Genomic DNA, 24,739 nt, shown 5'->3' on the forward strand with positions numbered 1-24,739 from the left:
TTTAAGAAAAAGGAATTGCATCATACCGACCATGGCCGGATCTAATTAGGGGAATAGGAGGAGAGAGATTGAAGACTTTTTTTAATTATATTTATTAATGAAGAATATTTATAATATTTTTTTACATTAAATTAATTTAAATACTAAAAATTTTAAATGGATTGATGATTTTATCAATGAAATAAAAATATGAAATTAATTAATATAATTTTTAAAATAAAAAATAAACATATTAAAAATGGGTGAGTAAATATTTTTTTTACCTAAAAAAGTATTTTTTTTTATATACCTTAATAATAATTATTATATATATAATTTGGAAAGCTACAACACACCTGTGCTCTCGCCAGCCAACGGTAGGTAAAGGAATAGGCCAATCAATCAAGTACGGAAAGAGGAGAGGGATCTGAGAAGAGAGAAAAGAAAGTGCATAGAGAAGCATTTCAAGCAAATCCTACAACTTTAACTGTGAGTTCGTGCTTGCTGTAATCTAAATTTCTTGCTTTCTCGTTTACTTTCTTTATGTTTGTTGTGTAATGGAGTGTTATTGTTCTATCTGTGGTTTTACCTGTTTGGTTCGCGGGAAATCATTAGGAAAAGGAAACGAATCTTAGATTTTCATCTGCAATTGTTTTGTTGTCTATAAAAGTAACATGGCGTTGTCTCACATACCAAACAGCTTGTATGCTTTTTCATTGATGGTTGTGCAATGCTTATGGATCTGTAACTCTTTAATTTCTGCAGAATACTACTGGATGACAGTTTTCTTTAAATTAATTTATCTCGTTCTTCTCCTGTAATTCGCAAGTGTTCCCTGCATAACTAGTGCTGTTTCTTTATATATATATATAGTTTTATGTCCTGCTCTTTGGACCCTTCTCTTAATTGCCTGATTATAGGGAGTGGGTTGTTACAGTATTGTTGATTAGCTTGCAGAGAAAACTATGTTAATTGTTTTTCACTCTGTTGATGTGATAGAGTATTTGCAGGACTGATGAAATGCAACGGTGCCTCAAGTTGTCTTGCATTTATTTATTGTCCTTTTTTTTTCCCGAACAGATTATTCGATGGAAGGTTTGGTGCATTCACAAATTAACCCTATTCCTGCTACTTGTAGACGATATCGCTCTCGTTTTGTTCCAGCACTTTCCTTGCAGCTTAAAAATAACGTGATTAGCGGTGGAATTTTGCTTATGAAATCTCCTCACTATTGCAATTCAATCACTGCTTCAGCTCAACCTTTAAAAGCCTCCTCACTGAGTCACTTCAACAATACATTGCCATCCAAAGGTCATAATAGCTAACTCAATATATTTTATGCTGACCTCTATTTCTAAACAACTAGAGGGATATTTTCATTTTGAAGTTTTTTTTTTAAATTATTGAATTAGTTGAGTTAAATATCTACCGGTTAAAAAGCTTTATACTAGTGAATGATAATACCTTAGCATTGTTCCCAAGTAAGAGAAACTGAAGCAAACTTAAATGTGAAACTTGCGCTTAAAGAATTAGATGCCCTTAAGTGCATAGTAAATAAATTTCTGAACTTTTTTTTTTTTGGTCTCGAAAGTGTAATTATTCTTTTCTTCGGTGAATGGAGGTTTATGATATCCAGAAGGCAAGGTAAGACTACTGTAACGAACCTCGTTGACTGATATTGGTAGTTGAAAATAATTGGTAGAGACCAACCAAGCTTACATAATGTAAACAGAAATACTGTGATTCAACAACAGATTATCTTTGAATCCTGCATTATTTCCGAACTCTTAACTTGAGATCCTTCCGGCTTTACATTTTAAGATCGATATGTATATTGCTCTAATTATGGATGACTTTTTTTAAATTGACAGAGGTTCTTGAGCTTTGGAGAAGTGCCGATGCAGTATGCTTTGATGTGGATAGCACGGTATGTCTAGATGAGGGCATTGATGAGCTTGCAGAGTTTTGTGGAGCTGGAAAGGCTGTTGCAGAATGGACTGCTAAGTTGGTTGTCCTTATCATTTATTAAGATCTTAGAACTGCTGTATTTCACATTGTTAGATCTGATCTTGGTGTCGGATTTCACCAGAGCAATGGGTGGTTCTGTTCCATTTGAGGAGGCCTTGGCAGCCAGACTATCTCTGTTCAAACCTTCCCTATCTCAGGTCCAAGATTTTCTTGAGAAGAATCCCCCAAAGTAGGTTAAATCCTTGATCATGCTTTAATTTGTTTCTTTGAGTTGAAGGGTGCTGTTATGGAGGTTGCAAAAACACAATCAACACACCATAAATGCCATAGAACATCTGAAGTGTCCATTATCCTTGATGTATCTCCTTTTCCTTTTTCTCCTAATCCATTTTACCATCCAGTGATTAAGATTTTTCATTGAGTGAATGCATGCCTTGGTTCATGGGACATAGTTCCCTTGTATATCAATTAGTTTTTTTGTTGCATGACATCTATTGACGTTAAAATTCAACTCAACTGAATCTAAATACCAAAACATTCCATGTGGATCATTTTCCTTCACTCTATCCTTTCTAGTGTCTACATTTATTTTATTCATAAGATATTTAGAGATCAACCCTCTTCTTACTAAAGCAATGCAATCCATTATCCTTTTTCACTGTCCTCTCTTTCTTATGATTTCTGAGCAAGCCTTGTACTTTCTATATTTCTATGTGATTAAATTGAAATGTCTTTTACTTAGTTGTTATATGCTTAATTTATGGTGGATTTCATTTGAAAACATTGTTTTATTTTTCTGAACATAGGATGGAGCTAAAAAAATATATAAATGAGAATCAGAAAGGAAACATTTTTATTGGTTAATTTAATTCGTGCCTGGTTCAGAGTTAAGTTGGTCCATGATTTTAATTTTGTGATCTTAGTATACTTCAAATTATTGGTGTACTTCACATCTTACTTAATACGCTTAGTTAGTAGACTTTCTGATAATAACAAGGCGTTAATATAGCACCTTATTTGGATTAAATTGTTAAAATCTTATTTGAGTGGAGAGTATGCATCATCTTGATGAGTTCTTTAATTCAAACTCCAACTATTTTTAAATTTTGTTCTGTAACTTATTTAATTCAAAATTTTGTTTTGCCACCTGATGTGTGGAGAGAACTTGGTACTACTTTCGTTCAATTTCTTTTGATCAGTTCCTCATATCCCCTTCTCTTGGCAATTATAGTTAAATCTAAATTTGAAAAGTCTTAACATTTTCCATTTCCTATTATGTAGGATCTCTCCTGGCATAGATGAGTTGGTCAAGAAGCTGAAGGCTAAAAATACCAATGTTTATTTGATCTCAGGAGGCTTTCGTCAAATGATCAATGTAACCCTATTTTTTTGGCCTCTTTTTATATCTTTGAATCATTCATCAGACTCGGATCTTCATTTTAAATTGTAGTAAAATGCTTATAGTAGCACGACAATTGCATAAAACTATAACATGCTAATAACTTTATGCTAACAATTCATCAGGTCCTTGCACAATATACTGGCACCATACAATTATGTAGGATTAAGGCATATTTTCTTAACTCTGTTGATAGGAAGATCTTTACAATTAACAATTACATTTTTATAGATATATTTTTTAATCATTTTAATTAATTAGTGCACAGGGTTCTTGCATAAGAGCTCTTTGATTTTGTGCTAACATCATTTGTGAAGGAGTGAAAAATACTAACATGCTCACTTCCTATAATACCACATCCTTTAAATACTAAATTCTATAATTTTCCACTTGAAATAACTCACAGGACTTATGTGTTGTAGCTTTATATTTTAACTGAAGTTTATTATCATCACTTGGATTTGGAACCGAAATCTTTGCTTTCTAGTCTTGTTGCTTTTTTGAATGGGATAAATTAGTTTTCATGCTTTAATTCTTGTCAAACAACTTTGTTGCAGCCTGTTGCCTCTATACTTGGGATTCCACCTGAAAATATATTTGCCAATCAATTGCTCTTTGGAAGTTCAGGGGAATTTCTGGGGTTTGATGCAAATGAACCAACTTCAAGAAGTGGAGGAAAAGCAACTGCAGTGCAGCAAATAAGGAAGGTTGGTCTAGCACCGATTAGTTTATGAATGATTTATAAGTTCAAGAAAAGCTAATTATGATGACAAACTAGGTTCATGGATACAAGGCTCTCGTTATGATTGGGGATGGTGCAACTGATCTTGAGGCGAGTAATTTCATTTTACTTTCAAATTGTAAAATTAAATCATTGTCATGAGACTTTGGAATAACCAGAAGTTTCTGATCCTCATATTATTGCTGAACTGACCTAATATGTTGTCAATTCTAAACCCAATGTGTATGACAAGAAAGTAAACTGTCAGTAGTCAAGTTACTTCCTGTGCTTTGCCAATTTAGCTGACAAGATGTATGGCATGACAAAGAAAGAAAGTTTTTCTTTGTAATTTTTGTTGTTGCATATGCTTCAACAATGACATTCTTAAAATACATGATTTTCATAATTTATTCATATGTAGGCTCGAAAGCCAGGAGGTGCTGACATGTTCATTTGCTATGCGGGTGTTCAACTTCGAGAGGCAGTAGCAGCAAAAGCAGATTGGCTGGTTTTTAGTTTTACAGATCTGATAAGTTCCTTGGAATAGATTTTAAACTTCTGAATTACAATATATTGCTATATTTCTTTTTCATTTTCCTGCGGGTGTTCTATTTTGTTGGCCAATCGCCTGTGCTAAATAGTTGCTTTCCTTTCTTTTTTTGTCAACTACTATTATTTTTTCATTTTTATTTCTTATCTCAATGCACAAGCTATAATTGGTTGAGAAGAACAATAGAAATTAGTTGTTCAAGGTGTTATTAAGCCATCATCGATAAGTATTTTGCAGTGACAACATGATTGACAATGAGATTGAATGCAGCAAAGAAGCCATGGTCATCCTTTATATATTATTTGATTTTGTGTGCAAGATAACGAGTTTATTCTTCAGAGCAATTTTTTATCTTTAAATGAACAGAAAATCATGACGAATATTAGAATGATGCTGTGCAGTGGAAGTAATTTAACTGAAATATTACATGAATGAGTTGGACAAATGAAAATTAGGTTTTCAACGGAACATTTGAGTGGAACGACATGTCTGGTGTGTTAAGAATAGAGTTGTACATATTCTCATCCTTGTTTGCTGTATATGAGATAGGAGATAGAATCTCAAACTGGGTGAGCTGTTCAGGGCTTTGAGCACAATCAAACTTTCGGCCCAAAACAGGTCAGTCCATCTGTCCTTTTTAGCAAAAGTGGATCCTATTTTTTGCGAGATTACTCGTAAGCGCATGTAATATTTTACTTATCAAAATTCAAAATAGATAAAATTGGAATTGAAATGAAAATCAAATGTAATATATATTTAAAATATATATATATTAAAAAATTTATATAGATATTTTAATAAAATTTTTAAAGGGTAATAACTTTTTGAGACAAATGGAATCTTAAATCAAAATTCTTTAAATTAAATTGATAATTTATTTAAATCAAAATCAAACTGAAATTTGCTTGACCAGTCCGGTATGAAGTGTTTGGTGATACAATTAAACAAGATGTAGACAAAGTATGACATTATTTATTTGAATGATGTAAGTAGATCATAATTAAAATGAAGTAGAAGTTGCAATGAAAATGTCAACACTGAATGGGTCCAATTACTGAAATTATGTACATGTAGAGCTACTTTAAATAAAGTTTCCTCTTTTTCAAACGCAAGGGGAAAAGAAATTCAAAGCGTCTTGCCTTTCTTTACCTAACAATCATGTGCAAGGGTTAAGTGGGCCTCGCTCCGCATTGTGAGACTCGCCTTTTAAACCATGACAGTGAAATGCGGTTACATATGGCAACAACTCTGCTCCCATATCATTTTATTTGGGCCTCATTAGTCTTTTTTTTTTTTTTTTTTCAACAAATGGTGTATTTTTGTAAAGCTTTTTTTTTTCATAAAATAATTTTTAAATATGTTTTGCTAACCCATTCAGAAGTCTGGTCTATCGACAAACTAATTACAAACTAAAATGACCCCACTATATCCGATTAATTAATAAGATTTTTTTAATCACTCTTAAAAAAAATTATATAATGCATCATTTATTATTAATATGAATTAAGATCTAATATGATTGAATGATGATGGCTGCTGGATTTTTCCACCTCAGTCAGGGCCCAAGTCCTCGATCGCGGCCCATCGCTCAGAAGCCCACACATCCTCTGCACTAACAGGTCTGGCCCTTTCGAGCCTTGATACCGGCCCCTCCAAATTTCTCAACCAAGCTGGCCTCGCCTTCACTGCACCTCGGGCCGATCTCCTTTGGGTCCAGCTTTGCTCCTATCTCCCGGCCCAGCCCAAAACCAGAAGTAAGACTCATTTATCTGCCTTGTGGACCCATCTACACGCGCGTGAAGAGGATCAGAGGCCGTTACGCATGGGGCAGAGATTTGATTCCCTCGTACGTACGAATCAACGTAGCAGGGACAGGTGGTCCAATGATATACGTTCTGTTAGCACGTCACTAGCAGACAAAAGGAAACATATAAAAGGAGAAATACTCTCCTCTAGGTCTAAACTTTTTCCAGTTTTACAGAACCCATTGTAAAACCCTATTTTCTGGATCTCAGATCATCAATTGGTGCCATCTGTGGGAAAACGAAGGAGATCTTTTCATCACCGGAGTTCCACTCTTAACAAAACCTACTGAGATCCACGATGGCTAATCACAATGAAAGCAACCTTAACATCCCAAATGACCTGAGCTCTGCCCAAGAGGGGCAGCAGTTCTCCTTTTCTAGCCCTACAACACTAAATAACCAAACATCCATTCCTCTCAATCCCTCGCCAAGCTTGGCAGGGAATGCTCCCAATGCTGCCTTATCTAACCAGGACCTTCAAACCATGGCCCTCCAACTACAGAATACCGCCCACTGGTTGGGGCAGATGATGCAACAAAGAGGCCTCAGCACTCCGATAAATACACTCCCAGTGGTAGAAGAACCCCAAACCAATGAGCCCCAACCTGCCCTTAACCGCCTTCAAACCAGCAGCCGCAATACCGGAGAAAAGGGGAGAAGAGCCGGGGAAGAGGAAGAACCGGAGGCCCGAGCCCATGGAAGGAGGGCGAGGGAGATGATAGAGAATGATGAGGCTGACAACTATTCCGCCGGGACAACCAAGTGGACCAGAAGTGAAGTAGAGGAGGAGGAATACCGCCTGGAGAAGAAGCCCAGGCCGGAAGATGAGGACGTTGACCAAAAGCTGCAGAAGTTGAGAGAGCAGCTCTTGGCCGAGCTGGGAAAGAAGGATCAAAGCTAAACCTTCCTGCCCACTTCTTCACCTTTCTCGAAATGGGTGCAGCAGGAGACTGTCCCTAAGAAGTTTATGATGCCATCAATGGCGGCTTATGATGGAGCTGGTAACCCGAGGGAGCACATCATGAACTACAAGACCTTCATGGAACTTCAAACTTTATCGGATGCCTTGATGTGCAAGGTATTCCCAACGACGCTCTCGGGGTCAGCGCGAGCAGTGGCTGAATTATTGTTATTGAATTACCAACCATCTATTTTTTGCAAAAGCAAAATGAGTAAATAAATAAGCTGACTGATGCGTATGAAGTTATTAAATTTTTCTTTATTTCATTTTCAAGTGGTTTCTTATATAGGACATGTCTTTATTAGAAAATGAAATGTATGTGCCCTCAAAATTAGTCCCACAGCCTTTTTTATAAGAAAATCTGTTTTAATATATTGATTTTAACATTTCTCACAGTAAATAAAAGGTTACAACCATAAAGTTTTTATTCTTAAAATATTGTTATTTACATAAAGAACATATTTGCATAATTCATAAATAATATTAATGAAAATATCAACCTTAGATATCTTTACTATTAACTGAAAATATATTTATGGTTTCTCACATGCATATTTATTTTTAAGCAACCCAAGTTTTAATTTATTTTATCTAAAAGGCAGAAATTTTGGATAGTTTATTTTAAGTCTTTTTTTTTTTTTGAAACTATTTTATTTTATGTCTTTATATATATTCAAAAGGGATAATTAATTTTTACAAAGTGAATTTTTTTATTTAATATGTTATGTGAAATTTACCTTATTATTATTATTATAGTATTTATCATAAACAGACGCAGGTGTCTCTCATGCCTGTGGAGATAACATTGCACGGGGTCTTAGTCTAGCAAAGCATCCAATCAGCCAGAGATTATTCAGCACCAACACCAGCAAAAGCGACATCGTCTTCAAAAGTTGGGTTCCTTTAGCTAGATTCTTGCTTTTCAAATATTAAAACTGTCAGAAGCGCAAATTTTTTTCCCTTTCCTTCCATTTCCTCTTTTGGAAAATCGAAGCAATAAGCTAGTATTATCGCTGGTTTCTTTCCCTTGGACTTTCTTTTACGCTGTGCTAGCGTTTGTGGTGAAATGGGTCATTTCTATTGATGGCATTTATGCTTCAGAGGCCGTCATCCAATGAGTAGTATATTCTTGCGCTCAAGTGCGCATTTTTGGGGTTCTTCCTTTATATGTTATGAGAATTGAGAACGAGCTTTTTCTTGAGAAATGCAGTGAGTTTATTTTTTTGCTTGTGAATCTCTCGCGCTGTGAATTTTTTTTTCCCATTTTATTCTTTGAAATGGGATTTTATTTTACTTGAATGAGTTTAGGAATGGACTGAGGAACGGATTGGGATTGGTTCTTTTTCCTGAAGTTCAGCTATTTAGTAATTGACTATTGCTACAGGGAGTTTTATAATTCAGTGGATTGTTATTTATGTCGGAGTATCAAATGCCGGGAACATAGACAAGGGAAAATACTCGATTCGTTCAATTGTTATTGTGTTTCCATTCTGTGGAAGCAGTTCCCAGTCTGCAACTCGCTATTGGATTTTATAATTTTAGGGCTTCACATTCTTTAGTTTAGAAATGGCTATTTGTGTTGGAAGTAATGGAAATTGTAGTCCTGGGATTTTTTCTGGCCGAAACTGGTAAAAAGAGGAAGATATTGTTGTGGAATTTGGTAGTATTTTTGTCTTTTCTGGGATAGCAGAAATGGATTTATGGGTTTTTGGAGCAGCTGCCGCTGCTGGATACATTGCTAAACATTGGCAATGTGTTTCAAGGGATAGGAATAGTTTATTGGGGCATGGGCCTTCCAAATGTGAGAAAAATGAAACCCCCAGCTGCCCCATCCGGAGATTGACTCGGAGAAGGAAGATGGCAGATAATATGTCTACACATGAGAGATTGTCGGATAAGTACAAGATAGATGGCACTTCAGAACCAGAAGGTTCTTCTAGTGGTTATGAGAACAATGGACTTCCGTCGTCAAGGTTGCCACTTGGATTGTCGACAGATGAAAACCCGAGAGAAGGTGAGGGTGGTCGAGAGTTGAGTGGTGATATGGGTAATAATTCTTGTAGGCCTTGTACCGGTGAAGTAGATACTTTTCATGATTCTACAAGGAAAACAAGCTCTCTTAGAACCAAACATATATATGGCCATGTTATTAAACCTTTAAGTTCCCTAGAAAGTTGCGTAATGGCTCATTTGTACAAGGAACACGCTAACATGGAAGAGTATGTGCTCAGTGTCTTTCCTTCATCATCTACAACTATGAGGCCCCTGCTTGTAACTGATGGAAACCAAACTATTAACGGAGTGAATGGTCATTCTTCCAGTGCACAGATCAGTGCTGAAATTAACAGGCTGCATAAAGAAGAAGATGGGCGTGGGGTTCCACCCCTGCCAAAAATCAGCATGTTGGATGTCCCCAATAAGATTAAATCTAAGACAGGAAATGAGCATGATAAAAGATACAACAATTTCCACAAAGCAGGCAGTGAAAGACACTTTGAGTCTCCAAATGGTAACCTTCTCACTTCCTTGATGGCTTCATTGTTTTGTTTGTGCAAGTGTTAGTTTATTGTTCTTTGTTCTTTACTAGTGTTGGAAGTTTCCAGAACTTAACTTCTGCTAGTAACTGTTTCCCATTAAACAAGAGATACATTAGTTTTCTGTTTTAAAGTTTGATCACCACTTGCAATTTACAGTTTATTAGAGCAATATTGTTTTGCTGAAACTTCTTGCAATAGACGTACAGCTACCGTGTATGTTTGTGTTTTATGTGTGTATATTCTTGCGTCTAATACTTCACTTCTGTTATGTGTGTATATTCTTGTGTCTAATACTTCACTTTTGTCTTGAATGATCTGTTATTAGCTAAGCTTAACCTGATTCATGACCTAATGCTTTCCTTTCGTCAGGGTCACCTGATCAGACAATTTTATTTTGTCTGGGTGTTTGTGTTGGCATAGCCTCTTCTCTCCTAGCTAATAGAAGAGAAGTAGACAAATTAAAAAATTTGTTGAAGCAGACTGAGAACTTGGTTCAAGATCTCCAAGAGGAACTTGAGATGAAAGATTCATTGTCAGTGAAAGAGTTGGTTGATGAGAACTATGAATCACAGGGTACATGTGAGAACTCATTTCAGTACAGGGCACTGATTCCAGATGTTTTTGTACAAATCATGGATAGTTCAACAAACAATGATGGTAAAGAATCACTTTATGAGGAGGCTGAGGAAACTTCAGGAGACATGAGTAAAATTGAAGCTGAGCTTGAAGCTGAACTTGAGAGATTGGCGCTAAACATGAATACATCTAATTTGGAGAGAAGATTTTCTGACCTTGTTGAGGTAAAACATGTTTATTTTCTTTTGCATTATTGCCAACTAGAAAATTTAATTTCATGCTTGATGCAATCGGAAAACAGAGCTATGCTATGATTGTATGGACCTGCAAGAAAGAGAATATGCGGTGGTAGGTGTCCACGGCAGCCACTCTAACGCTCAAGTCAGTAAACTGGAGAATAGTGCGAATGTAGAACTTGAGAGTAATAGTATAAGAGAATTGCATACTTTTGTCTCTGTGATCGTTAGTTTTTATACTGTAAGAATATAAAGTTAATATATTATTCTTGAAAGTTTGATGATGATGTGGCCGACTATTTGATATGGGATTTTGCCAGCTAATTGGTCAGTGATCCTGCGATTACAGTCGTAATGAGGATAACTTCCTATGGAGACCCGATCTCTCCAGAGGAGGTGAGTCTTGACAAAGAGTCGAGACCTGAAGCATTCAGGCTTTTTTTTTCCCTCGGTGGGACCGAGTATCATCTGATCAGACTCTTGCCACGTGGACCTGTATTCGAGTGCCAACATATGACCTTCTTTGGGTTATTATTATGTAATATCAGAAGTTTCCCGCTGGTCTTTGACTCTTTAGATTCGAAGGTGACAGTTGCCTTCGCGATCTGAGGCATATGGCTTGTTTGGATTGGTCTTCCATACTCGCATCGCCTTTTCTGCTCTTGACCATAAATGACAATTGCGTTGCAGCTGTGAAAATATTAAAAATAACAAACCGAACTTAACACCAGATCATAATAATGACTTGAGAATTTTGTTAACCAGGATTGACACCCAGTCGTTAGCTTGGCGGATACCTTCCTTGCGGCCTGGTCGTGAAATGTGTCACGATCCTGAAGTGTAAATCATACCGACTGTCCTGAGTGGAGCCGTGCGGCCTTAGTTCAGTCCGTCGAACTTAAATCAACTTCTATTCGGGATGAGCGCGCGCTGTCCTCGCTTTCTTACTTGCCTTACCGACCAGCTCGATCCAAGATTTTGTCCATTTTTTGACCAAAATTTGATCCAAGCCGTTGAGCGATATGGTATCGCCCTGGCGAGTTTCGAGCTTTCTTTTACCTCAACTAGCCTTGATGAGCTTCCGGACATTTTCTAGTCCTGACGAACTCTCGGGTGTTTTCCAGCCTTGGTGAGCTTCTGGTCATTATCGGCCCCTGGCGGGTTTCCAAGCACTTTCTGCCTTGACAGACATTTTTCAGCCTTGGCGTGCTTTCGGGCATTATTTGGCTCTGGTGGGCTTTCGAGCACTTTCTTGCTCTGACGAGCTTTCAAACATTTTCTTGCCCTGACCAGCCCTGATGATCTTTCAGTCATTTTCCTCCTTGTGGATTTTACTCGCTTGCTCAGCAGCCCTTTGTCAGAGCAATGACAAATGTCTTATAGTCTGGACATGAAATGCTTTTAGAAAGACTAACACCCGGTTGGTCGGTCTGGCGTATACTTGCCTTGTAGCCTGGTATGAAATGCCTTAGAAATTTCTTGTGAAGTGGGACTAACACTCGGTTAGTCGGCTTGGCGTATATTCACCTTACAGCCTGGGCATAAAATGCCTTAGAAACTTATTGTGAAGCGGGACTAACACTTGGTTGGTCGGCTTGGTGTATATTCACCTTACAATCTGGGCATGAAATGTCTTAAAAACTTATTGTGAAGCGAGATTAAACCCAGTTGATCGGCCTGACATATATTTGCCTTGTGACCTGGGCATGAAATGCCTTAGAATCTTTTTTGAAGCAGACCAACGCATGGATTATAGCCTGGCAGAACCTGCTTTATGGCCTGACATCAAATGTCTTAGAAACTTTTTTATGATGCGGGACTGACACCTAGATAGCTTGGCGGAACTTGTCTTATGGTTTGGCATGAGTTGCCTTGATTAGTGGGACCAACATTTGGTCTTATGGCTCAGCAGAACCCGCCTTGTGCCTGGCATGAATGCCTTGATTAGTAGGACTAACGTCTGAATTGTAACATGGCATGAATGTGGGACTGACACCCTACTGGCCTGACGGATTCCAGCCCTGTGGCTTGGTATGAGTTTGTTTCTGTTTCTATAGTCCAACGCTCGGATTATGGCCTGTCTGAAGCTGTCTTGTGACCTTTTAGTGGGACTAACACTCGGATGGCCTGGCGGATTCCCGCCTTGTGGCCTTGTATAAGATGTCTTGTTATGCGGGACCGACGCTCAGATGACCTTATGGTCTTTTTATACGAGACCGACGCCTGGATGATTTGGCGGAACTTGCCTTGTGGCCTGACTTGACGGAACCTGCCTTGTGGCCTTGATTAGTGGGACTGATGTCTGGATTGTGGTTTGGTGGAACCCGCCTTGTGACCTGACTTGGTGGAATTCATCTTGTGGCCTTGATTAGTGGGACCAACGCTCAGATTGTGGTCTGGTGGAACCTGTCTTGTGACCTGACCTGGCGAAATCTGCCTTGTGGCCTTAATTAGTGGGATCGATGATTAGATTATGGTCTAGTTGAACTCACCTTGTGACTTGGCCTGGCGGAACCACACCCGAATTGGAGCTTGGCAGAACTCGCCTTGTGCCCCTCCATGAATGCTCTTTATCTTTTTTTATGAAGGCAACGCCAACGTTTTTTGTCTCTGAAGAACACAATGTTGAATAATGAGTCAAAATTCAGTTAGAATATGTCCTAGTTTGTAGGGATTTGTTCATTTATTTTCTGCACATCTGATTATGCAGTAGTGCTTAGTAGTGCTCCTTTTATTTCTCTGATTTAGTTGTTTTGTTTGCCTATTTAAAGGCTATTTCTCATTCAATAATGGGATCAGTTTTTCTACATCAATTCTCTTAGTTTTTCACTCTATGCTAAGTTCTTAACAGTGGTATCAGAGCCAGGTTAGTTGTAGAGAGTTAAACACGTGAAAAAAAAAGAGAGAGAGCAGCAGCTATTATTTCCATGGCTGCAGAGTCAAATTTTGTGCAGGCAGCAATCCCACGTTTTGTTGGTCACTATGACCATTGGAGCATGTTAATGGAGAACTTCTTGTGTTCCAAAGATTACTGGGCGATAGTCGAAAACGGAGTCGGCGCTCTAGCAGCAGGAGAAACATTAACAGATGCTCAAAAGACAGATTTTGAAGCTACAAAGCTAAAAGATTTGAAGGCAAAAAATTACCTTTTTCAATCTATTGAGCGTTCTATCCTGGAAACAATTCTTTGCAAAGATACTTCCAAGGATATATGGGATTCTATGAAGAAAAAATATGCAGGCTCAGCCAGAGTTAAGCGAGCACAGCTTCAAACTTTGAGGAGAGATTTTGAAACTCTGCAGATGAGAGACGGTGAATCCGTTACCAGCTATTTTGCTAGAACCATGGAAATATGCAACAAGATGCGATTTATTGGTGAGAAAATAGAAGATGTAACTATTGTGGAGAAGATATTACGTTCTCTGACGCCCAAATTCGACTATGTTGCTTGCTCAATTGAAGAATCAAAGGACATGGATTCTTTATCTATTGATGAATTGCAGAGCTTGTTATTGGTGCATGAGCAAAAGATGAACAGAAGTTCAAATATTGAAGAGTTAGCTTTGAAGGCCTCAACTCTTCCCTCTTCTTTCTCGAATTCAAGGGGGAGAGGCAGAGGGAGAGGAAGAGGGAGAGGCAGAGGGAGAGGAAATCGACAGAATTTCCAATCCGATCAAGCGCAAAGCAGAGGTGAGCCCCGTGATAAGTCTAATATTGAATGCTTCAGGTGTCATAAATATGGGCATTATCGTTCCGAGTGTCGTACAAAATTGCCAGAAGACAAAAGAACAGAAGACAAGTCAAATTTTGTTGAAACTGAAACCGAAATGCTGTTGATGGCTTATCAAGCGGACCAAGGAACACCATCTGATGTTTGGTATGTGGATTCAGCTTGCAGTAATCACATGAGCGGTAGTAAGTCTTCCTTTTTAAATTTAAATGAAGATTTTTTTACTACTGTGAGTTTTGGTGATAAGTCCATTGTAAATGTGATGGGTAAAGGTGATATCTCTATCAAAATGTTGAATGGCTTTACTGAGATAATTTCGGATGTTTATTATGCTCCTAACTTGAAGTGTAACTTGTTGAGTGTTGGACAGTTACAGGAAACGGGTTATGAATTAACCTTTCGTAATAAAATTTGTGAGATATATGACCCAAAAAGGGGAGCAATTGCTAGCATTAAGATGAGTTCAAATAGACTATTTCCATTAAAGATTCAAGATGTTGAAACATGCTTAATTGCTAGAATAAAAGATCCTTCATGGCTATGGCATTTTCGTTATGGTCATTTGAATTTCGGTGGCTTAAAAACTCTGCAAAACAAAAATATGGTGACAGGCCTTCCTCAAATTAATATTCCTGCTGAAGTTTGTGAAGAGTGTATTGTTAGCAAACAACCTCGCTCACAATTTCCAAAAGGCCAGTCATGGAGAGCAAAGAAAGTGCTAGAGCTGCTGCATTCAGACATTTGCGGTCCAATTAAACCCACTTCAAATGGAGGTAAAAGGTACTTGATAACCTTTATTGATGATTTCACCCGGAAAATCTGGGTTTATTTTTTGCAGAAAAAATCCAAAGCTCTTGATGTGTTCAAAAATTTCAAAGCACGAGTTGAAAATGAAACAGAGAAGTCAATCAAAACGCTTCGAACGGACCGTGGTGGAGAGTATTGCTCCAAAGAATTTGAAAGTTTTTGTGTTGAAAATGGCATTCGAAGGGAACTCACAGCAGCATTTACACCTCAGCAGAATGGTGTATCCGAACGCAAGAACAGAACAGTTCTTAATGTGGTGAGAAGCTTACTAACAAAGGGGAATGTTCCAAAAACTTTTTGGCCAGAAGCTGTAAATTGGGCTGTTCATGTGTTGAATAGAAGTCCAACTTTTGCTGTTCGGAACATGACACCGGAGGAAGCTTTCAATGGGCGAAAACCATTTGTTGATCACTTTAGAGTTTTCGGATGCATTGCATATGCACATGTTCCAGATGAGAAAAGGAAGAAGCTGGATGATAAAAGTGAAAAATGTATTTTTATGGGTGTAAGTGAAAATTCCAAAGCATATAAATTGTTTAATCCTCTCACTAATAAAATTGTGATTAGCAAAGATGTAGTATTTGATGAGGAGAATGCTTGGAATTGGAGTGATAAAAAGCAGCAACTCACACCTACACCTATAAGCTTTGATGAAATTGAAGAAAATTCGGTGCAGCAAGAAATTTCTTCAATGGAGCAACAATTACAGCATTCCGTTGACACTTCTACTGCTGTAATTGTTGACCAGCCCCGTACTAGAAGGAGACCAACCTGGATGGAAGAATATGTAAGTGGAGGTGAACTATCGGATGACGATTCACTTGCTCATTTTGTTTTTTTTGCAGATTGTGATCCCCTCACATTTCATGATGCTATTAAAGATTCAAAATGGCAACATGCTATGGATGAGGAGATAAAATCAATAGAGAAAAACAACACTTGGGATTTGATAGAGCTTCCGAAAGGGCAAAAGTCCATTGGGGTGAAATGGATTTATAAAACAAAGTTGAACAAAGATGGTGGAGTTGACAAATATAAAGCTCGCTTTGTCGTGAAGGGATACAATCAAGAATTTGGAGTTGATTACAAGGAGGTGTTTGCTCCTGTTGCAAGGCTTGACACAATTCGGCTAGTCTTAGCCATGGCTGCTCAAAACTTTTGGTTCATTTATCAATTAGATGTGAAGTCCGCTTTCTTACACGGCGAATTGAAAGAAGAGGTATATGTCGATCAACCTCTTGGGTATGTGCGGAAAGGCGAGGAGGACAAGGTATATAAACTCAAAAAGGCTTTATACGGTCTAAAGCAGGCACCTAGAGCCTGATATAGCTGTATAGACTCTTATTTGGCGAAAGAAGGTTTTCATAAATGTCCTCATGAACACACTCTATTTTTAAAGCTAGAAAATGGAAAAATGCTCATTTTGTGTCTTTATGTTGATGACCTTATTTATACCGGGAATGATGAAGGAATGGTTGAAGATTTTAAACGGAAAATGATGAATGAATTTGAAATGTCTGATTTGGGGTTAATGCATTTTTTCCTTGGTATTGAAGTTAAGCAGTTATCTGTTGGTATTTTTATTTCACAAAAAAAATATGCTCTTGAGATTTTGGACAGGTTCAAAATGAAGGATTGCAACATAGTTTTTACCCCCGTTGAATGTGGCTTGAAGTTGAGGAGAAATGATGAAGGGAAAAAAATAAATGCAACTCTTTACAAGCAAATGGTAGGGAGTCTAATGTATTTAACCTCAACAAGACCTGACATCATGCATGGTGTTAGTCTGATAAGTCGCTATATGGAGAACCCTACTGAATCACATTTGTTAGCAGCAAAAAGAATTCTCCGTTATTTGAGAGGGACAGTTGAATTTGGAATTTTTTATAAAAGGGGAGTAAAAGAAAATTTGTTTGGCTTTTGTGATAGCAATTATGCAGGAGATGTTGATGATCGGAAAAATACATCGGGTTTTGTTTTTATAATGAGTTCAGGAGCTATTTCGTGGTCTTCAAAGAAACAACAAATTGTTACTTTGTCCACCACAGAAGCTGAATTCATTTCAGCAGCAACATGTTCTTGTCAAGTCATTTGGTTGAGAAGGTTGCTAGAGATGCTTCAATGCCAGCAGCAAGGTCCAACAAAAGTGTTCTGTGATAATGTTTCAGCTATCAAGATTTCAAAAAACCCTGTTCTGCACGGCAGGAGCAAACATATAAATGTTCGTTACCATTTTTTGCGTGATCTCTGCAATGATGGTACAGTTGATTTATTATTTTGCAGGAGTGAAGATCAAGTAGCTGACATTATGACAAAGCCACTTAAGCAAGCAGCATTTGTGAAGTTGAGAGGACTTCTAGGAGTGTGTTCAGTTGATCAAACTTTCACTTAAACTGGATGTTTGCAAACATTAGTTTAAGGGAGGGTTTGTTGAATAATGAGTTAAAATTCAGTTAGAATATGTCCTAGTTTGTAGGGATTTATTCATTTATTTTCTACACATCTGATTATGCAATAGTGCTTAGTAGTGCTCCTTTTATTTCTCTGATTTAGTTGTTTTGTTTGCCTATTTAAAGGCTATTTCTCATTCAATAATGGGATCAGTTTTTCTACATCAATTCTCTTAGTTTTTCACTCTATGCTAAGTTCTTAACACACAACATATGAAAAAAATACCTCGTTAACAGATTACCAATATTCCAAGATTGGGAGATGACTTGGCCATTTACCTTGACCAGTTTATAGGACCCTGGGCGAATGACTTTCGAGATTTTGAACGGTTCTATCCAGTTTTCGCCACTTACCAGATGCGGCATTACCGCTTTTTACATCCTTTTTTAAGAACTAAGTCTCGTACATCAAAGACACGTGATTTGACTCTACTATTGAACTGCATTTCTTCAGGACTTCTTGAGATATCGGGGTGCTTGCATACGCTTGACATTGATGACACCTCTGGACAAGCTCTTTTGCATCTTACATTATTGTGGGCCAGTAGTATCCTTTTCGAATGCTTTCCGGACGATCATCCAATCTCCTTCATGATTTCCACAATTACCTTCATGAATATCTTTAAGGGTTTTTCGACCCTTATTTCTCGTTACGTGTCGTAAGCACGATTGAGTTGAGGATCTTCTGTACAATCGACCATTAATTAGTGCATATTTAAAGGATTTCTTTATTATCTATTTAGCCGACTATTCATCAATAGGCAAATCATCATATGTCAAAAACTTGTACACGGGTGTCATCCATGATTCTCCTTTTGTCGTCGCTATTTCAGCTAGAAAATCAGCCTATTCGTTATCCCCTCTAGCCAGCTGGTGAAGTTTGCAGTTGCCCTTATTGGTAGTAACCTTAGTACCAGCTCCTTCCTCTGCCGTCACATTTCAGCCAGAACATTGACTTATTCGTTGTCACCTCTAGCCACATTGTGAAAGAAATTTTATGTATGCATGTGCTCCTGCATGTTCAGTGACACAGAACAGGTTGCTTTCAATCAGTCTGTTCTCCAGTTTTAGGAATTAGCCTCTTAAGTCTTAATGATATTATGGATTAGACTATCAGGAAGGATGGAAGCAAGTAAATGCTTATCTTGTAAACCATTTTGGCCAGGAGAACTCCACATTCTAATAATTTCACTGTGTAGATTGGAGTAGGCCAGAATTGAATATTTTGCTGAACTTGTCATGCAAAGCATTAGTTGATTCAGGCACTCTCTTATGTGAAGAAGATTGGGCTACGATTAGAGTTGCATTCTGGTTGGTAATCAGATATACATTTAAATACGTAGAGTTCTTGAATAATATATAACATTGGAGAATCCGACTCAAGAAGATCTCCTCAAGTGAAAAGTTGTTATTCCTGTTTACTGTTATGAAAATCTCCTCCTTTCATTAGAAAGCAGGCAATTGTTTGTGGAAGCTTGTTAAATTATGCAATGCTCTAAGTTCCATTTTATTCCCTCTTTTTTCTAATATGTGTGCATGCATATTGTGCGTTTGCGCTAACATTTTTCTATGGTTTACTATATTATCTGTGTTTTCTTGTACTAGAAGTATTGAATTGAAACTCTCTGTTTTAATATTTTTTACAACTAAATAAGATGTCTGATAAAAAGAATTGGAGAAAGGGGGAATCAACAGATCATGGTATATTTTCTCCATAATGGTCATATTCCTTTTATGACTGGTATAATCTAATAAAACAATTTGTGGCACATGTTTCCAAGTCATGAACTAGCTAGTTATATGTGAGATTTCCAGATTTTATTCAACTTCTTGGATTCTGATGATCTTAAACAAATTGGCAACTATTGAATTAATACACTTTATCGTTTAAATTTTCCTCATCATCACGCTTCATGCACATCTGTTTAAGCTAAATGTAGTTATGTCCAATTTGTGACAGCAATTTACAGTACCCTATTATACATTGTGACCTATCAAGAGATTCTCTTACCTCTCAGTTACATTTGGGGCCGAGCAAAGTTTCAAAACTTGACTGGTTCTCCACTTACCATATTTGTACATATATATCCAGCTTTGTCTGCTACACTTGCAACTATGAGCCATTTGTTACGTTACTGTCGTTTTGATCAATTATTTAAGTTTCTCTAATAATAGAGGTTAATGTTGTGCAGCATGACTCGGATTTTGTAGCAGACTTTGCTCTAGGTGAACTACGTGCAGACATTTTAAATAGGCAAACTGTTGTCCAACCTGAATCAGATAGAGATGCAAGTGGTTCCTCAGCAACTTACACTGGAAATTATACTGTTTCACCCCGAGAACTGAGCCTGCGTCTGCATGAAGTTATTCAATCCAGACTTGAAGAGCGTGTGAAGAAGCTTGAAATGGCACTTCAAGACACTGAGAGGAGGCTGCAACTTAGGGAATCTGAGTGTAATAATATTCCGATTAAGCTGTCAAACAGTGAACTGATATACTCATCTGGTGAAGACACTGAAGAAATTTTAAATTCTATGGCCCAGCCTCTAGTTATGAATTTATCAGGGGAAGCTCTTGATGCTTACAATGAAGCCTATGAAGAGCTAATGAAGATAAATGAGTCAGAAGAAGATGATTCACCATCCGGGGTTTATGAAAATAACCTCCAGGGCATACATCCATTTAGTGAAAGCATGTTGTGGGGTCAAAATGGAGCAACAAATGGTTCCTCGACTCATGTTACTTGCAACAAAGAAAGACCATCAAGAGAATCACACTTAAGTAAGTTAAGGGCATCAATAGAGCGTAATCCAGGGATTCAAGAATTGCTTTATGATGGGGCAAGTGAAGATGAAAAGAGTGATTGCAATGTTGAGATAGAGAAGCAGCTGATACAACAAATTGTGGAGAAGACAAGGAGAGGTTCTCCCATAGTGCTAAATGCACAGAGGTGGTTGATTTCCATGGATGAAAATGAACGTTAAAAATGAAAGTGAAACGATAGAAAGTTTTGCAGTGTACAGACGCTATCAGAATGATATTTATTCATAGCTATAACATGTTCCATCCCATTCATTTACTGCATGGAAGAGCTGACAGAAATCTATAACTTTAACTGAATATTGAAGATGTGTGATTTAACATAAACAAATCATATGGATTGAATTTATAAGATAAACATCGAACCATCAAGTCCGTCATCTTCGTTTCTGAGCATACTTCAAGCTCAAAGGAATGCGTCACCATAGAAATCTAAGGGACGATCTTCCACATCTCCGACTCAGTTTGAACTGTTCCTCTCCCTCATCCTCTCTCGGATCTTAATTTATGATCGAAGACCTGACCACACAGTTTGCGGCACTGACGTCGTTGCTGGGGACTGTCCCTGAAAATATCCAACTTAATTTTTCCCTTCTCCATTAAAAATTTGGACTCCGATTTCTCATCTACGTCGTCATCTCTCTATCTCCTCTTAGAGCAAAATAAGGACAAAGGCAAAACTCTAGGTGGGTGGCTCGGCAAGGCGTCCTCTCGCCTCTCCAACAATGGAAATGGTGAGGTGACTAAAGAGTCTTCCTTTACAGAAATAGAAATGCATGTCACCAATAATTGCAATATGGTCCACCAAACTCAATTTATACATGTCATTGGGAGCCAAATGAGCTGACAAATGGACAAGGTCAGAGAGACCAAGGGAAAATAGTATTTGCAACTATAATTATTCCTAGTGAGAGACTTTGTTTTACTTGCAAATGACAGTGCCCTAAAAGTTTTACTTCACATCGCCAAATTGATAAATAATGCAAATTGTCCATAAACAGTCAGAAGTATGATTAAAACCAAACAAAATTGCCATCTATTTAAAATATGGAGCGGAAGCAAGTTTGTAACAGCCTTCCAACAGCGAAGATGGCCGTCACACCCTTTTGGCAAAGTCACCAGCATCATCGTCATCATCCTTGAAATTTCCTTCCAATGGTTCATCTTGATCATATCCTCCAGCTCCATCATCCAAGGTGCCACTTTCATCGCCACCAAATCCCAATCCTGGATTTCCATCAAACCCGCCACCCGTATTGCTGCTACCAAAATTATCACTGCCTCCAGCAACATCACCACCACCACTACCAAAAGCTGCGTCAAGAGCATTTCCACCTGCATAGCTGCTGCTACCACTAGGGCTACCAGCTCCATAATTATTGTTATAGCCTCCACCAGAAGCACCATAGCCACCACCTGCACCATAGCCACCACCTGCACCATAGCCGCCGCCACCTGCACCATAGCCGCCACCACTGGCACCATAACCTCCACCACCATAACCACCACCAAAGCTACCACGAGCTCTATCAGTTGCATAATTCACTCTTACACGGCGACCATGAAGATCCTGAGAGATAGAAGCGTATAGATCAGAAGTATGTTGACCAATTATTACAAACACATCACTAAATCCAGGGGAAAGGAGAGATACAGTGAGAATAGAACCTGGCAGCTTAAAGAGATAGGAGACACCACATGCAACAAAAGAAAGGAACAGCATTTGAAATTGTAAGACACTTCATTCATGACACATTACCCACAAACAAAGGGAAGAACTTGAGCTGGTCTCCTCATGATTAAACAAACGCGAACGCGCACACACACACACACACACACACACACACACAAAATAGACCTGAAAGAATGAGTAACACACACACACAAAATAGACCTGAAAGAATGAGTAACGGGACAAAAGAAGAGCAGAGAGCCTTTTTTTTTGGAGGGTGTTGGGGGGGGGGAGGGGGGGGAAGCAAAGGCACCAGCAGCTCATATAGATATCATACCATTATGTTTCATTGTAGACAAATATGTACTTATGGGTAACATGCCTCATATCATATGTCCTCACAAAACAAGTAAAATGCATGTATGTCCAAATCAGCAGTCTTTATCACGTGTCAAGAATTTATGTCAGTGAGAGGAGAAGATGAATACTATAGCTATATTTAGACATTGAAACAAGAAAAAAAAAACAGGAATAATACTGTTGATCTTATTTTTTATCAACAGAAATTTTCTAGAAATCTCAATCAGAGAGAGAGAGAGAGAGAGAGAGAGAGAGATTACCTGTCCATCCAAGGCCTGGATGGCACTAGAAGCCTCCTCACTGGATGTGTAAGTAACAAAACCAAATCCTCTAGATCTACCAGTTTCTCGATCCAGAATAATTCTTGCTGCAATGACAATCAGGAATCTTTACACAAAACTAAAAAAAATTAAGAAATGGAAGCTCGCGTTATGCAAAAAGAACCCACAAGAACCCACGTAAACAAATTAGCTACAGCTCCACCCAATCCCTAGCAGCCTAGATCACAGCACAGGAACACATACAAGAATACCCACAAGTAATCCCTGTGAACCTACTAAAATAATATGGCAAACCTAGTTAAATACCTTCAACGACCTCCCCATATTTACTAAAAGCTTCTCTTAGAGAAGTATCATCTGTGGCATAAGAAACACCTGCAATAACAAATTTGATAAAATCAATACCAATCCAGAGATAATTAAAAGGTTAGAAATAATCACAGTCACATGTGAAAGGCGAAACAGAAGCACCTCCAACAAAAAGTTTTGAAGACGACATCCATCGTATTGCTTGATAGAGGGATGGCCTGGATGCAGAAAGTTCATTATTGACATGTGTGGTGGCTGTCTGCCTCAGTACACTCCCAACTTTACTAAGAAAAGCCATTGCAATAACCTAAGTAAAACAATGCCTCAGTCAGAAAACTTTGTAAATTAATTAATGGAAATTAAAAAGATCCAATTTTCCATGCCAGCACTTTTCCTCTAATAAAAGAACTTACTTGCAACTGGTAAAACGTATCTTTCAGTCATCATAAGCTTTGAAACACAAGCATTACTCTTAAAATACTCACCAAAACTAATAAGCAAAGGACAATACAAATACAAGTCACAGTTAATAACAAATTCATCCCAACGTTTTATAAATTAATGACAAAAACCTGCACATATGAGAGTTTAGTTCTGTCTGTTACAGGTAAGGGCCTAAGGGCATGGACTGGAGAACAAAAAAAATGTCCCGTTCAAATTAGTTCTTATTCAGCCATCAAACGTAACATACATCTTCTATTTGAATCAAATTAAGCTTAAAACTTCATATATCACACACGCAAGGAGACGCAAGAAAGCTGATTAAACAGCGCTACTTTAACTCTCGATTCTATTAACTACTTCCTTCCCCCCCCCCCCCCCCATCCCAACCACGAGAGAGCCACCTAGAAACGTCGTGAGAGACAAGATCAAAACAGACCTGAAAAATATAACTGAATACTAATTGATTCCCTGAATCAAACCCTAGGAAGAAAACGGATCACAGCATCAGACAAAGCATAAATTTAAAAAAATAAAAAAAAAAAAAAAAAAAAGATGAATAAGAAACCCACAAAAGAAAGTGAGATTGAAGACAGGATTTGATTCGAATCGTACCTTATATTTGCTTCTCTCCTTGTTTCACTCTTGTGCGTATCAGCCAGAATAACTAAAACCCTATTCGCGAAAGGGGGTTTATGCGGGTGAAGCGAAAGGAAGGTTATATTTAGCGCAGAAGGGGATATGGGACGTTGGATTTTGTCTGAGATGTTCATCGCCGTTGGATTAGAGGCGTTATGGTTAAGATCGAAGATTTTTGTATGGGACTGACTGTTTTGAACGTGTGGCCTTGTGACTGCGTTGTATTTTGCTCTCTGTGACCGCTTTGTTAGTTTGAAGTTTTCCTCTTTTTTTTATATATATATATAAAAAAAATATATCTGGCTCTATCTCTTTTGGCCTTTGGCACACTGTGCCATGGGCCATAGATTGAAGTTCATTATAGCCCATGATCTAATTTTTTGAAATTTTACGTTAATTATAAAGTACGTGTGTAAAATTTACAGAGCTTATATAAAATTAAAAATTTTATTAAAATCATCATAATTTTTTTTAATGATCTAATTTTATCTTGAAGTT

The 24,739-nt window shown here is 37.8% G+C and overlaps 3 protein-coding genes across 6 annotated transcripts; 2 read left to right on the plus strand and 1 right to left on the minus strand.

Annotated features, from left to right (window-relative positions):
• The first annotated feature begins 310 nt into the window (after nucleotides 1-310).
• LOC110630719 (phosphoserine phosphatase, chloroplastic) lies at nucleotides 311-4,659 on the plus strand. Of its 3 annotated transcripts, none has more exons than XM_021778269.2 (8): nucleotides 311-468; nucleotides 1,060-1,290; nucleotides 1,851-1,983; nucleotides 2,069-2,176; nucleotides 3,229-3,322; nucleotides 3,904-4,053; nucleotides 4,125-4,178; nucleotides 4,489-4,659. In XM_021778269.2, the coding sequence occupies exons 2-8, from the start codon at nucleotides 1,068-1,070 to the stop codon at nucleotides 4,612-4,614; spliced, it is 888 nt and encodes a 295-aa protein (XP_021633961.1). In that variant the 5' UTR covers nucleotides 311-468; nucleotides 1,060-1,067; the 3' UTR covers nucleotides 4,615-4,659. The 3 variants fall into 3 exon arrangements, with proteins under 3 accessions (XP_021633961.1, XP_021633962.1, XP_043806731.1); XM_021778270.2 differs by having other exon boundaries at nucleotides 324-468; nucleotides 1,118-1,290; XM_043950796.1 differs by having other exon boundaries at nucleotides 334-468; nucleotides 990-1,290.
• Nucleotides 4,660-8,163: 3,504 nt separating this feature from the next.
• On the plus strand, nucleotides 8,164-20,803 carry LOC110630976. Its single transcript, XM_021778645.2, has 3 exons — nucleotides 8,164-9,892; nucleotides 10,290-10,720; nucleotides 19,912-20,803. The coding sequence occupies exons 1-3, from the start codon at nucleotides 9,076-9,078 to the stop codon at nucleotides 20,701-20,703; spliced, it is 2,040 nt and encodes a 679-aa protein (XP_021634337.1). The 5' UTR covers nucleotides 8,164-9,075; the 3' UTR covers nucleotides 20,704-20,803.
• Nucleotides 20,804-21,336: 533 nt separating this feature from the next.
• Nucleotides 21,337-24,374, minus strand: LOC110630977 (glycine-rich RNA-binding protein 3, mitochondrial). 2 transcript variants are annotated; one of them, XM_043950165.1, is made up of 6 exons: nucleotides 24,218-24,286; nucleotides 24,042-24,085; nucleotides 23,324-23,468; nucleotides 23,159-23,227; nucleotides 22,832-22,938; nucleotides 21,337-22,109 (listed from the first exon to the last, which is right to left on the minus strand). In XM_043950165.1, exons 3-6 carry the CDS (start codon nucleotides 23,457-23,459, stop codon nucleotides 21,636-21,638), a joined length of 786 nt encoding a protein of 261 aa, XP_043806100.1. In that variant the 5' UTR covers nucleotides 23,460-23,468; nucleotides 24,042-24,085; nucleotides 24,218-24,286; the 3' UTR covers nucleotides 21,337-21,635. The 2 variants fall into 2 exon arrangements, with proteins under 2 accessions (XP_043806100.1, XP_021634338.1); XM_021778646.2 differs by lacking the exon at nucleotides 24,042-24,085 and having other exon boundaries at nucleotides 24,218-24,374.
• Nucleotides 24,375-24,739: the final 365 nt, after the last annotated feature.

The sequence above is a fragment of the Manihot esculenta genome, chromosome 14 (genome assembly GCF_001659605.2).
Source record: "Manihot esculenta cultivar AM560-2 chromosome 14, M.esculenta_v8, whole genome shotgun sequence".
In the NCBI taxonomy this organism is placed as follows: domain Eukaryota; kingdom Viridiplantae; phylum Streptophyta; class Magnoliopsida; order Malpighiales; family Euphorbiaceae; genus Manihot; species Manihot esculenta.